This window comes from Aegilops tauschii, chromosome 1 (assembly GCF_002575655.3).
Source record: "Aegilops tauschii subsp. strangulata cultivar AL8/78 chromosome 1, Aet v6.0, whole genome shotgun sequence".
Lineage (NCBI taxonomy): Eukaryota > Viridiplantae > Streptophyta > Magnoliopsida > Poales > Poaceae > Aegilops > Aegilops tauschii.
Window position 1 is genome coordinate 32,493,415 of NC_053035.3, and position 15,019 is coordinate 32,508,433.

General features: G+C 44.9%; 1 protein-coding gene across 1 annotated transcript; it reads right to left on the minus strand.

Moving 5' to 3' along the window:
• Positions 1-3,407: 3,407 nt before the first annotated feature.
• Positions 3,408-3,958, minus strand: LOC123494759 (uncharacterized). The gene is made up of 2 exons (XM_073504151.1): positions 3,671-3,958; positions 3,408-3,428 (listed from the first exon to the last, which is right to left on the minus strand). Exons 1-2 carry the CDS (start codon positions 3,956-3,958, stop codon positions 3,408-3,410), a joined length of 309 nt encoding a protein of 102 aa, XP_073360252.1.
• Positions 3,959-15,019: the final 11,061 nt, after the last annotated feature.

Below are 15,019 nucleotides of genomic sequence, written 5' to 3' on the forward strand. Positions count from 1 at the left end.
AAAAAGAAAAACCGTCATTTCCCCTTTTTTGAGAGGCACGACCCTGCCTCTCGCGGAGGTAAATGCATGTCTCCACGGTAAGTAAATTTGTGCCTCTCGAGAAAAAAAAGGAAAAAGCGCTTGTTCGTGTAAATTTTTAACTTTTTTGTCCAAGTCCTAAGAAAAACAGTGGGAAGATAGAAGAGTTGAAAAAACCAAAAAAATTATTAAAATGCGTATAGAAAAATAAAAAAATCGAGAGGAAGCGCTTAGAGCACGACATGTGGCACCAGTTGAGAGTGAGTCGAGTGGCGCGCTCTCAGCCCACCGCAAGCGACCCTTGTGGGGGCTCCCGATGGAGTACTCCTTGATTAGTTGCTCTCCTGCATTGGTGGCACCTAAGCGCAATCCACTTGTAGACCCCCTAACGGCAATTTATGTTGCTTGCACATATTTGGCGTATTAAGTGGATTAAAGGTTTATCCGTGAAACAGCGCATACCCCATCCCTTCTTTCGCTACTAAATGGGCCGGACCATCAAGCGTACGATAGGAAGACTCGTTCCTGGTTTTGGGAAGCTTCCAGAAGTTTCAAGGCCAATTTTGGGAATCTTCTAGAAGCTTCCGGACCAGTTTTTTCTATCTTTTTTGTATAGGTTTTTCAGGACTGGTTTTCTTTGGTTTTTTATTTTTCTTCCTTTTTCCTATTCTTTTAATTTTTTTAAAGTGCTAACATTTTTCAAATTCGCAAGTTATCTTTAATTCCATGAAATTTTCCAAATCCGCAAACTTTTCATCAATTTTGTGAGCTTTCTTTTCAAAGTCTTTGAACTTAAATTAGTGAACCTTTTTTTAATCAAAATCCTGTAAACATTATCAAATCAATAAATTTTTGTCAAAATAGATGAAAATTTTCAAACTCGTGTTTATATTTTCAAAATTGATGAACTTTTTTAGATTTTGAATTTTTTAAAAATTGATGAACCTTTTCCAAATCTGTGAACTTTTTTCAAAATCCAGAATTTTTTTCTGAATTCATGAACTTTTCTGTATTTTGCGAACTTTTTTTCAAATCCATCAACTCTTTTTTGAAACTCATGATTGTTTCCAAATTTTGTCAACTTTGTAAAGAAGTGAATTTTCAATTGTTGCATAGTTAATGGCCAACCAGTGGCCAGGACAATCGTTCAAACATCCCACGCAGGGGGGGGGGGGGGATGTGAGCGACGCTCTCGTTTGCTGGGACGGTCCAAAGCGCTCGAGCGTGAGCGCCTGTTTGGCTAGGCAGTGCTAAAGGCGCTAACTAGGAGTTCCCCTTTACTCTTCTAAAAAAAGAGTTCCCCTTTATGCTCGATTCAATCTTGGAGAATTGCACTGCTTCTGGTCACCATCGAGTACTAGATCTAGAAATTATGCGCCACAAGGAGTAGCGGCACAACAGAGCCACCGGCTTGCTGCCATCATCCATCCCATGGCCAAGGGGCCACTGTCTTGCCGTGCGGGCACTGACCGGTGACTGGAGTTACACGTAATTTTCATTATCCCCAAATTCTTAGTTAACAATTTGATAGCCATATATGGTATTGAGTTCTTGCAACGAGACCCCATATTGCAGCCACAAATCATATGAAACATGTGTACTGCTCCTCAATTTCGCTAGGCTGTTTGTGAGTATTCACCACCCGACTGTTAGTCAAGGCTCCATTGGAGATGCAGCAGATGCTTGCCGTACTCATGGCATCTGGCATGATCTTATTGACTTCGATGTGTGTTACTTGTATATGTATTTATTGTTGTATTGATTCAAATATGTTTCATTTAATCCTTAACAATTTCAGGTAGTATATAGCAAAAACACGAGCCACCGTTGGGACGTGGAGTTTCTACACCCAGGAGCAAATGCTCCTGGTGTGAACAGTAATATCAAAAAAATTAAAAAATTCAAAAAATTCTGAATTTTTTTGTGGCATACTTTCACAAGTGTTAGTTGTGCATGCAAAATTTCATTGCAAAATCATATTGGTGGAAGGCGTGGTAAAAAACAAAATCGATGCTCTGAAAATGGTACTTACAAAAGCATTTTGGAGCTTTGATTTTGTTTTTTTGGCATGACTTCCACCAATGTGATTTCGTGATGAAATTTTGTATGCACGACAAACATTTGCGAAAGTATGTCCCAAATTTTTTTTAGAATTTTTTAAATTTTCTTCGATTTTCTATTGTACTGTTCACACCAGGAGCATATGCTCCTGGGTGTAGAAAGGTACTTTCGGAGCCTCGGCTCAGACCGTGGCCAACGCGGACGATCAGCTCAAAACAAGAGCATGCACTCAAACTCTAATTAAGAAAAAATTGTCTAAAGTAGGAAATGTGGCATCTATATGAAGCCGCGAACTACGCGGTGAGTGCGTGTATCGGGAGCAATGCTAAAGTGGCCGTAAACAAGTATCTCCTTTCCACCATATATCGAACTCCCTGATGCCTTCCGTGCCTATGAACATATGGAACTAGCTCGCGCGTAAACAAAGATACTATTGATCGAAGTAGAGCTGAGTGGTAGCTGTCTCTTAAATAGTACTAGCAAAACATGTCTGTGCGTTGCAACGGAACAAAAAAAAAGTCCTTGCCCTTCAACACGACGTCCCACCTGTATTGTCGGGCATTCTCCTTCCCGCCGTCGCCTCGACGTGCTCCTGATCATAATCCGGAGGGATGATCTCAGGCACCGCACGATACACATGTCATTTACTCTAATGGGACTGAACATTTTAAAACCCAATGCTGCTCCATGAATACTTATATTGCATAGAAGTTAGAATAATTCAGAAGGATACTAACGAACCAAATATTTGCTTAGACGCCTTGCAATTTTAACATGGTGCAATTTTCAGTTTAGATGCCATCAACTACGCAACAATTGAAACGACCAATACCAGCGTGCATTTATCCATTATGGAAAATAAGTAAGAAAAATCATGCATGTTTATTATAGTTTCATCTTAAACCAGTCTCAACATATGTAGTGTATTCTAAAAGCTCGTTGTGTTTTTCTTTTCTTTTTTCTTTGCGGAGCAAGCTTGTTGAGCTTTGGTAAACTGTTTTCGCAAAAGCATAAACCAGAGGTGTATCTGGTCTTACCTCCCCCTCAGCAAATCAGTATTATGTAATATTTGTAGTTATTCCTTTTTTTGCAATTAATCCTAGAATTCTTATATATCTTTGCTGTGAAATTCTATAGTCAATACTTCATTATCTATACCGGTGAAAAAATGCATAGTACAACAAATAGCACAACTTCCATAAAAACAAAAGAAAAGAGGAGATCATGAGCACATACAAACCGAGCAGGTGCTTTAGCTTGAACGACATCTTCTTTGTCGATCTCCTGCAAGAATTGAGCTATCATATCAACAAAAGAACATAACCCTTTCACGCAATTAGCAGGTAATCCTGCAAGAATTTGTCCACATTCCAAACAATATTCTGGAATGGAACATATGCTTGATTGCGGCTATAAAGTTCTGTAGCCTGCTAGCCCTGACCAGAAATACAGATCCCTTCCCGACGCACGTACAACATGTGCATATGTACATGAACGTATGGGACCCAGGGCAGCCTCGGAGTCCTATGCCCTGTGCTCATTGGCAGCGTCAACGAAGCCCATGTACAGGTCTGAGTGCCTAGTCTCGTACCTCAGCGCCGCTGCCGGCCATGGCGACGAACCGCCGCCAATTCTCACCGATGAACAGGTTCTCATTCCTGCGCAGGTACCTGAACGCGCAGCCCAGCGGGTTAGGTGGTAGCGGCCACCTGCACGAACGCCTTTTCGTTGTACAGCTCCAGCGCATTATCGTCAGCGAGCTCCATGCGCTCCGCCGCACCGCGGCCCTGAGGCGAACAGCGCCGGCGTGGCCGGAGTGCTGACTGTCCTTCATTAGCTTGCACGTGACATTGAGCACGTCGTGGTGCCTTGCCAGCATCCGGGCGATGGGCTCGTACCTGTCGATTTTCGTGATGCTGCTTATTGTAGTGCCCGAACGTAAGCTTGGCGACGTGGGAGCGGGTCCTACCTCTCTTTGAAAGGGACCAATTGCCGTTTGAGCCTGACCGTTTTTAATCCGCGAACTTGGATGGCATCGATCATAGGCGTCGCCTCCATCATCATCTTCAGCCGTCTCCCTAAGCTGGTTGTTTGTTTGATTTTAAGTCTTAGGAAACCATCTCCTCGTAAAGCTCCTTGGTCCTTGATCTGCTTCTTGGAGATCAATCTCTATTGGCCTCCGCCGTCTATCTCGTCCTCCACCCGTTTGTCAAAAATCTCATCGTCCGTTCATCAAAAATCTCGTCTCCTCCTACAAAGTTGTCCTGTTGTCGATCTACTGCTTGCCTCCTTGAAGACCATGGAGTTCGATTTGGCGTCATCCATCTCATCCTTGTCTTGAGTCATGTTTTCCCTCTTCCTCCTTGGCGTAACCTAGCCGTCGATTAGGTTTATGAGACATAAATACGAAGGAATCATGGATCCAGGGCCGTCGACGGCGAGCAGCACCAACCGACAATAACGGGAACAGCACCCCAATGGGGCTTCGGGCGCCGAAGCTGAGGGGATGCACCCGTCCAGGAATCACACCAGCAGGACACACGCCTCCTTTCCAGCCCCTCGCCGGCTCACGTTCGGTGGCAGGAGGCGGCTAGGCGGACGATCGCATAGTTTTTCCTTAAAAATAAGCTAGCGATCAGAGTTAGCGATCATTTTTTTTAGATGGTTAGCGATCAGAACTGGTCGCAGGCTATGGGCGATGTTTGGTGAAAAGAAAAGATGAATCGTTATGTTCACTTATAGGTGGCATAGGGAGTTATCAACTTATTATTATGCAGATCAATTAAATCTAAGCCGTTAATTTTTATAATTAAGAGAATATCAACGGATATGAGAGGGTGACTTATGGAGAACTATGAAATCCTTCGTCCTTTAATATTAGGTATATAGATATAGATGGGCACGAGCTTGAGCCTTGCACTGCTTATAAGGGATTGATCAATGACCGGTATACCTACACAAACCACTATGATATGTTGCATTAATTTATTACATGTCAAAAGGCCGATAGGGCTTGAGTCCCGTAGGTAGTGTGCATGAATTTTGAATACATACAACATAGTACAAATGTAAAATTCAATGACATCAAATCTCTCCACCTAAAATCATTAACTACTCGGAGGGGGCTATTATCTATTTACTGATTGGGGCTCCTTTCGAGTCTCCTCGTCAACTTTCAAACAAATATAAATCACAAATGATCCAGATCTTCTACATCTCTATCACCGACAGCTAGCTCAAAATCATCCTAGCTTTGTGTTATGGCCATTGTGCTTATGTAATAGCATTCATACAAGCATGCATAAATAGCAAGGGTTAATCTCACATAGTACACATTAATTACCACAGTCGTGATGTGCCAGTTACCGAGAGGGAGATTATAGCTAGGAGTATAGCGTGGATCAGGGGCGGCGCCAGCGTAGGGGCAAGTATGGGCGTCTGTGCCGACTAGACAGAATGTTTGCCCTGAACCACCGACAGTCTAACCCCCTAGCTATTGTATAAGGAGACACAAACCAATTGGACCGACCCGGGTGATTTGTAATCCTGTGTCTACCACTGTTGTGGATATCCTCTGGGGCCCCGGGTGATCGAACTCCTCAAGGTAGGATCCCAGTGATCGAGGACTTCCTCTGGCATTGCATGAATTCTCACTTAAACTGGACTCACAACAGTAGTTCTACTCACCAGTAGAGTCCAAGATCTCTACTGCACAGTTCTGCTATTTTTATATTATCTGAGTGTTGAATTCTCAATTAAACAGGACACACAATCGTAGTTTGATGTTCAATATGTTGGTGATATTATGGATTTTGATGTTTCATGCATTGCTTCAACGCACTGCAAGCTTGCATGTGTATTCCAACAAACGCACTCGCAGCATGCTACGATGGAGAAGGGCCAAATTTACAAGGACTTCGGGAGGTTGAAGCGTTGCTCCTCCTACGCCAGTCGGATTCTATGACTGCTCCTACTGGCGGAGGATCACCGGCTACCGGAGGGCCTAATCCATGGAAAATTCACGAGCGAGGAGACTGGCGGCCATGGCCACCGAGGACCCGAACTTCGTGGACAAGCAGTGGGCGCTGTACGAGGCTGTGTACAACAGTCGCATGGCTATAACGTGTTCGAGGTGGTCGGACGGGGAGGAGGTGCTAGAGGTGTTGGCGAACACGAATGGAAACGTCGGCAGCTCCAACATTGATGTGTGTCCGCGCATACTTTGTGGTGAAGACGACATAGATGATATAGACATGACTACCTCCACTACCAGAATAACTGGTTATGCCGACGGCCCCGGTCGGCATAGATGGGCCTATCCCGACGGCCCAGCTCAAGTCGTCGGCGTATATCCATCTATGCCGACGGGGGCCGTCGGCATAGGTCAGCCGTCGACATCGCAAGAAATGTGCCTACGGCGCCGTCGGCATATCATGTGGGCCCGGCTACCCGGGCAGCAATGGCCGTTTGACGGCGTCGGGCCTACGCCGACGGTCTAACGGTGGCCGTCGGCATAGCTATGCCCACGTCATCGATCCGCGTCGCGCGCCACGTCATCGATCCGAGCCGCTCGCCGGTCCGTGGGGTGGCATACCTATGCCGACGGCCTTGCCGTCGCCATAGGCCTGGCTCATGGATCTTACCACGTCATCAATCCCCGCCCTACGCCACGTCATCGATCCAGGGCTCTACCGTTCCGTGGCCGTAGCTATGCCGACGGCTTTGCCGTAGGCATAGATTTCTAATAATATTTTAATATTTTATTTATTTTCTCTTTTCTCTTTTTTATTTTTTTCCAAAACTAATTTCATTAACTTATGTTGGGTAACGTAGTAATTTCATAAAATTTCCTACGCACACGCAAGATCATCGTGATGCAAAGCAACGAGAGGGGAGAGTGTGTCCACGTACCCTCGTAGACCGAAATCGGAAGCGTTGGCACAATGCGGTTGATGTAGTCGTACGTCTTCACGATCCGACCGATCAAGTACCGAACGTACGGCACCTCCGAGTTCAGCACACGTTCAGCCTGATGACGTCCCTCGAACTCCGATCCAGCCGAGTGTTGAGGGAGAGTTTCGTCAGCACGACGGCGTGGTGACGATGATGATGTTCTACCGACGCAGGGCTTCGGCTAAGCACCGCTACAGTATTATCGAGGTGGACTATGGTGGAGGGGGGCACCGCACACGGCTAAAAGATCAAACGATCAATTGTTGTGTCTCTAGGGTGCCCCCTGCACCTGTATATAAAGGAGCAAGGGGGGAGGTGCGGCCGGCCAGGAGGGGCGCGCCAGGTGGAGTCCTACTCCCACCGGGAGTAGGACTCCCTCGCTTTTCCTAGTTGGATTAGGAGTGGAGGGGAAAGAGGAGGGAGAGAGGAAGGAAAGGGGGGCGCCGCCCCCCTCTCCTTGTCCTATTCGGACTAGGGGGGAGGGGCGCGTGGCCCTGCACTGGCCGCCTCTCCTCTTCTCCAGTAAGGCCCACTATGGCCCATTAAGCCCCCGGGGGGTTCCGGTAACCTCCCGGTACTCCTGTAAAATCCCGATTTCACCCGGAACACTTCCGATATCCAAACATAGGCTTCCAATATATCAGTCTTCATGTCTCGACCATTTCGAGACTCCTCGTCATGTCCGTGATCACATCCGGGATTCTGAACAACCTTTGGTACATTAAAACATATAAACTCATAATATAACTGTCATCGAAACTTTAAGCGTGCGGACCCTACGGGTTCGAGAACTATGTAGACATGACCGAGACACGTCTCCGGTCAATAACCAATAGCGGAACCTGGATGCTCATATTGGCTCCCACATATTCTATGAAGATCTTTATTGGTCAGACCGCATAACAACATACGTTGTTCCCTTTGTCATCGGTATGTTACTTGCCCGAGATTCGATCGTCGGTATCTCAATACCTAGTTCAATCTCGTTACCGGCAAGTCTCTTTACTCGTTCCGTAATACATCATCCCACAACTAACTCATTAGTTGCAATGCTTGCAAGGCTTAAGTGATGTGCATTACCGAGAGGGCCCAGAGATACCTCTCCGACAATCGGAGTGACAAATCCTAATCTCGAAATACGCCAACCCAACAAGTACCTTTGGAGACACCTGTAGAGCACCTTTATAATCACCCAGTTACGTTGTGATGTTTGGTAGCACACAAAGTGTTCCTCCGGTAAACGGGAGTTGCATAATCTCATAGTCATAGGAACATGTATAAGTCATGAAGAAAGCAATAGCAACATACTAAACGATCGAGTGCTAAGCTAACGGAATGGGTCAAGTCAATCACATCATTCTCCTAATGATGTGATCCCGTTAATCAAATGACAACTCATGTCAGTGGCTAGGAAACTTAACCATCTTTGATCAACGAGCTAGTCAAGTAGAGGCATACTAGTGACACTCTGTTTGTCTATGTATTCACACATGTATCATGTTTCCGGTTAATACAATTCTAACATGAATAATAAACATTTATCATGATATAAGGAAATAAATAATAACTTTATTATTGCCTCTAGGGCATATTTCCTTCAGTCTCCCACTCGCACTAGAGTCAATAATCTAGATTACACTGTAATGATTCTAACAGCCATGGAGCCTTGGTGCTGATCATGTTCTGCTCGTGGAAGAGGCTTAGTCAACGGGTCTGCAACATTCAGATCCGTATGTATCTTGCAAATTTCTATGTCTCCCACGTGGACTAAATCCCGGATGGAATTGAAGCGTCTCTTGATGTGCTTGGTTCCCTTGTGAAATCTGGATTCCTTCGCCAAGGCAATTGCACCAGTATTGTCACAAAAGATTTTCATTGGACCCGATGCCCTAGGTATGACACCTAGATCGGATATGAACTCCTTCATCCAGACTCCTTCATTTGCTGCTTCCGAAGCAGCTATGTACTCCGCTTCACACGTAGATCCCGCCATGACACTTTGTTTAGAACTGCACCAACTGACAGCTCCACCGTTCAATGTAAACACGTATCCGGTTTGCGATTTAGAATCGTCCGGATCAGTGTCAAAGCTTGCATCAACGTAACCATTTACGATGAGCTCTTTGTCACCTCCATAAACGAGAAACATATCTTTAGTCCTTTTCAGGTATTTCAGGATGTTCTTGACCGCTGTCCAGTGATCCACTCCTAGATTACTTTGGTACCTCCCTGCTAAACTTATAGCAAGGCACACATCAGGTCTGGTACATAGCATTGCATACATGATAGAGCCTATGGCTGAAGCATAGGGAACATCTTTCATCTTCTCTCTATCTTCTGCAGTGGTCGGGCATTGAGTCTTACTCAACTTCACACCTTGTAACACAGGCAAGAACCCTTTCTTTGCTTGATCCATTTTGAACTTCTTCAAAACTTTGTCAAGGTATGTGCTTTGTGAAAGTCCAATTAAGCGTCTTGATCTATCTCTATAGATCTTGATGCCCAATATATACGCCGCTTCACCGAGGTCTTTCATTGAAAAACTCTTATTCAAGTATCCCTTTATGCTATTAAGAAATTCTATATCATTTCCAATCAGCAATATGTCATCCACATATAATATTAGAAATGCTACAGAGCTCCCACTCACTTTCTTGTAAATACAGGCTTCTCCAAAAGTCTGTACAAAACCAAATGCTTTGATCACACTATCAAAGCGTTTATTCCAACTCCGAGAGGCTTGCACTAGTCCATAAATAGATCGCTGGAGCTTGCACACTTTCTTAGCTCCCTTTGGATCGACAAAACCTTCCGGTTGCATCATATACAACTCTTCTTCCAGAAATCCATTCAGGAATGCAGTTTTGACATCCATTTGCCAAATTTCCTAATCATAAAATGCGGCAATTGCTAACATGATTCGGACAGACTTAAGCTCCGCTACGGGTGAGAAGGTCTCATCGTAGTCAATCCCTTGAACTCTTCGAAAACGTTTTGCAACAAGTCGAGCTTTATAGACAGTAACATTACGGTCAACGTCAGTCTTCTTCTTGAAGATCCATTTATTTTCAATTGCTTGCCGATCATCGGGCAAGTCAACCAAAGTCCACACTTTGTTCTCATACATGGATCCCATCTCAGATTTCATGGCCTCAAGCCATTTTGTGGAATCTGGGCTCACCATTGCTTCTTCATAGTTCGTAGGTTCGTCATGGTCTAGTAACATAATTTCTAGAACAGGATTACCGTACCACTCTGGTGCGGATCTTACTCTGGTTGACCTACGAGATTCAGTAATAACTTGATCTGATGTTTCATGATCATCATCATTAACTTCCTCACTAATTGGTGTAGGTGTCGCAGAAACTGGTTTCTGCGATGAATTACTTTCCAATAAGGGAGCAGGTACAGTTACCTCATCAAGTTCTACTTTCCTCCCACTCACTTCTTTCGAGAGAAACTCCTTCTCCAGAAAGATTCCGAATTTAGCAACAAAAGTCTTGCCTTCGGATCTGTGATAGAAGGTGTACCCAACAGTCTCCTTTGGGTATCCTATGAAGACACATTTCTCCGATTTGGGTTCGAGCTTATCAGGTTGAAGCTTTTTCACATAAGCATCGCAGCCCCAAACTTTAAGAAATGACAACTTTGGTTTCTTGCCAAACCACAGTTCATAAGGCATCGTCTTAACGGATTTTGATGGTGCCCTATTTAACGTGAATGCGGCCATATCTAAAGCATAACCCCAAAACGATAGCAGTAAATCAGTAAGAGACATCATAGATCGCACCATATCTAGTAGAGTACGATTACGACGTTCGAACACACCATTACGCTATGGTGTTCTGGGTGGCGTGAGTTGCGAAACTATTCCACATTGTTTCAAATGAAGACCAAACTCATAACTCAAATATTCTCCTCCACGATCAGATCGTAGAAACTTTATTTTCTTGTTATGATGATTTTCAACTTCATTCTGAAATTCTTTGAACTTTTCAAACGTTTCAGACTTATGTTCCATTAAGTAGATATACCCATATCTGCTTAAATCATCTGTGAAGGTGAGAAAATAACAATATCCGCCACGAGCTTCAACATTCATCGGACCACATACATCTGTATGTATGATTTCCAACAAATCTGTTGCTCTCTCCATAGTTCCGGAGAACGGCGTTTTAGTCATCGTGCCCATGAGGCACGGTTCGCAAGTACCAAGAGATTCATAATAAAGTGGTTCCAAAAGTCCATCAGTATGGAGTTTCTTCATGCGCTTTACACCGATATGACCTAAACGGCAGTGCCACAAATAAGTTGCACTATCATTATCAACTCTGCATCTTTTGGCTTCAATATTATGAATATGTGTATCACTACTATCGAGATTCAACAAGAATAGACCACTCTTCAAGGGTGCATGACCATAAAAGATATTACTCATATAAATAGAACAACCATTATTCTCAGATTTAAATGAATAACCGTCTCGCATCAAACAAGATCCAGATATAATGTTCATGCTTAACGTTGGCACCAAATAACAATTATTTAGGTCTAAAACTAATCCCGAAGGTAGATGTAGAGGTAGCGTGCCGACCGCGATCACATCGACTTTGGAACCATTTCCCACGCGCATCGTCACCTCGTCATTAGCCAATCTTCGCTTAATCCGTAGCCCCTGTTTCGAGTTGCAAATATTAGCAACAGAACCAGTATCAAATACCCAGGTGCTACTGCGAGCATTAGTAAGGTACACATCAATAACATGTATATCACATATACCTTTGTTCACCTTGCCATCCTTCTTATCCGCCAAATACTTGGGGCAGTTCCGCTTCCAGTGACCAGTCTGCTTGAAGTAGAAGCACTCAGTCTCAGGCTTAGATCCAGACTTGGGTTTCTTCTCCTGAGCAGCAACTTGCTTGCTGTTCTTCTTGAAGTTCCCCTTCTTCTTCCCTTTGCCCTTTTTCTTGAAACTGGTGGTCTTATTGACCATCAACACTTGATGCTCCTTTTTGATTTCTACCTCCGCAGCCTTTAGCATTGCGAAGAGCTCGGGAATCGTCCTATCCATCCCTTGGATGTTATAGTTCATCACGAAGCTCTTGTAGCTTGGTGGCAGTGATTGGAGAATTCTATCAATGACACTATCATCCGGAAGATTAACTCCCAGTTGAATCAAGTGATTATTATACCCAGACATTTTGAGTATATGCTCACTGACAGAACTATTCTCCTCCATCTTGCAGCTATAGAACTTATTGGAGACTTCATATCTCTCATTCCGGGCATTTGCTTGAAATATTAACTTCAACTCCTGGAACATCTCATATGCTCCATGACGTTCAAAAACGTCGTTGAAGTCCCAGTTCTAAGCCGTAAAGCATGGCACATTGAACTATCGAGTAGTCATTAGCTTTGCTCTGCCAGACGTTCTTAACGTCGTAAGTTGCATCAGCAGCAGGCCTGGCACCCAACAGTGCTTCCAGGACGTAATTCTTCTGTGCAGCAATGAGGATAATCCTCAAGTTACGGACCCAGTCCGTGTAATTGCTACCATCATCTTTCAACTTTGCTTTCTCAAGGAACGCATTAAAATTCAACGGAACAACAGCACGGGCCATCTATCTACAATCAACATAGATAAGCAAGATACTATTAGGTACTAAGTTCATGATAAATTTAAGTTCAATTAATCATATTACTTAAAAACTCCCACTTAGATAGACATCCCTCTAATTCTCTAAGTTATCACGTGATCCATATCAACTAAACCATGTCCGATCAACACGTGAGGTGGAGTAGTTTCAACGGTGAACATCACTATGTTGATCATATCTACTATATGATTCACGCTCGACCTTTCGGTCTCCGTGTTCCGAGGCCATATCTGTTATATGCTAGGCTCGTCAAGTTTAACCTGAGTATTCCACGTGTGCAACTGTTTTGCACCCGCTGTATTTGAACGTAGAGCCTATCACACCCGATCATCACGTGGTGTCTCAGCACGAAGAACTTTCACAACGGTGCATACTCAGGGAGAACACTTATACTTTGATAATTTAGTGAGGGATCATCTTATAATGCTACCGTCAATCAAAGCAAGACAAGATGCATAAAAGATAAACATCACATGCAATCAATATAAGTGATATGATATGGCCATCATCATCTTGTGCTTGTGATCTCCATCTCCGAAGCACCGTCATGATCACCATCGTCACCGGCGCGGCACCTTGATCTTCATCGTAGCATCGTTGTCGTCTCGCCAATCTTATGCTTCTACGACTATCACTACCGCTTAGTGATAAAGTAAAGCATTACAGGGCGATTGCATTGCATACAATAAAGCGACAACCATATGGCTCCTGCCAGTTGCCGATAACTCGGTTACAAAACATGATCATCTCATACAATAAATTTAGCATCATGTCTTGACCATATCACATCACAACATGCCCTGCAAAAACAAGTTAGACGTCCTCTACTTTGTTGTTGCAAATTTTACGTGGCTGCTACGGGCTTAGCAAAAACCGTTCTTACCTACGCATCAAAACCACAACGATAGTTTATCAAGTTGGTGCTGTTTTAACCTTCGCAAGGACCGGGCGTAGCCACACTCGGTTCAACTAAAGTTGGAGAATCTGACACCCGCCAGCCACCTGTCTGCAAAGCACGTCGGTAAAACCAGTCTCGCGTAAGCGTACGCGTAATGTTGGTCCGGGCCGCTTCATCCAACAATACCGCCGAACCAAAGTATGACATGCTGGTAATCAGTATGACTTATATCGCCCACAACTGACTTGTGTTCTACTCGTGCATATGACATCTACGCATAAAACCAGGCTCGGATACCACTGTTGGGTAATGTAGTAATTTCAAAAAAATTCCTACGCACACGCAAGATCATGGTGATGCATAGCAACAAGAGGGGAGTGTGTCCACGTACCCTCGTAGACCCAAAGCGGAAGCGTTAGCACAACGCGGTTGATGTAGTCGTACGTCTTCACGATCCGACCGATCAAGTACCGAACGTACGGCACCTCCGAGTTCAGCACACGTTCAGCCCGATGACGTCCCTCGAACTCCGATCCAGCCGAGTGTTGAGGGAGAGTTTCGTCAGCACGACGGCGTGGTGACGATGATGATGTTCTACCGACGCAGGGCTTCGCCTAAGCACCGCTAAAGTATTATCGACGTGGACTATGGTGGAGGGGGGCACCGCACATGGCTAAAGGATCAAACGATCAATTGTTGTGTCTCTAGGGTGCCCCCTGCCCCCGTATATAAAGGAGCAAGGGGGGAGGTGCGGCCGGCCAGGAGGGGCGCGCCAGGTGGAGTCCTACTCCCACCGGGAGTAGGACTCCCTCCCTTTTCCTAGTTGGATTAGGAGTGGAGGGGAAAGAGGAGGGAGAGAGGAAGGAAAGGGGGGGGGGGGCGCCGCCCCCCTCTCCTTGTCCTATTCGGACTAGGGGGGAGGGGCGCGCGGCCCTGCCCTGGCCGCCTCTCCTCTTCTCCACTAAGGCCCACTATGGCCCATTAAGCCCCCGGGGGGTTCCGGTAACCTCCCGGTACTCCGGTAAAATCCCGATTTCACCCGGAAAACTTCCGGTATCCAAACATAGGCTTCCAATATATCAATCTTCATGTCTCGACCATTTCGAGACTCCTCGTCATGTCCGTGATCACATCCGGGATTCCGAACAACCTTCGGTACATCAAAACATATAAACTCATAATATAACTGTCATCGAAACTTTAAGCGTGCGGACCCTACGGGTTTGAGAACTATGTAGTCATGACCGAGACACGTCTCCGGTCAATAACCAATAGCGGAACCTGGATCCTCATATTGGCCCCCACATATTCTACGAAGATCTTTATCGGTCAGACCGCATAACAACATACGTTGTTCCCTTTGTCATCGGTATGTTACTTGCCCGAGATTCGATCGTCGGTATCTCAATACCTAGTTCAATCTCGTTACCGG

Coding starts and splice junctions, on each gene's coding strand:
- LOC123494759 (XM_073504151.1), bottom strand. CDS start 3,958: ATGCTGGCAAGGCACCACGACGTGCTCAATGTCACGTGCAAGCTAATG. Junction 3,429..3,670: donor TGGCCGGCAGCGGCGCTGAG/GTACGAGACTAG, acceptor AAATTCTTGCAG/GATTACCTGCTAATTGCGTG.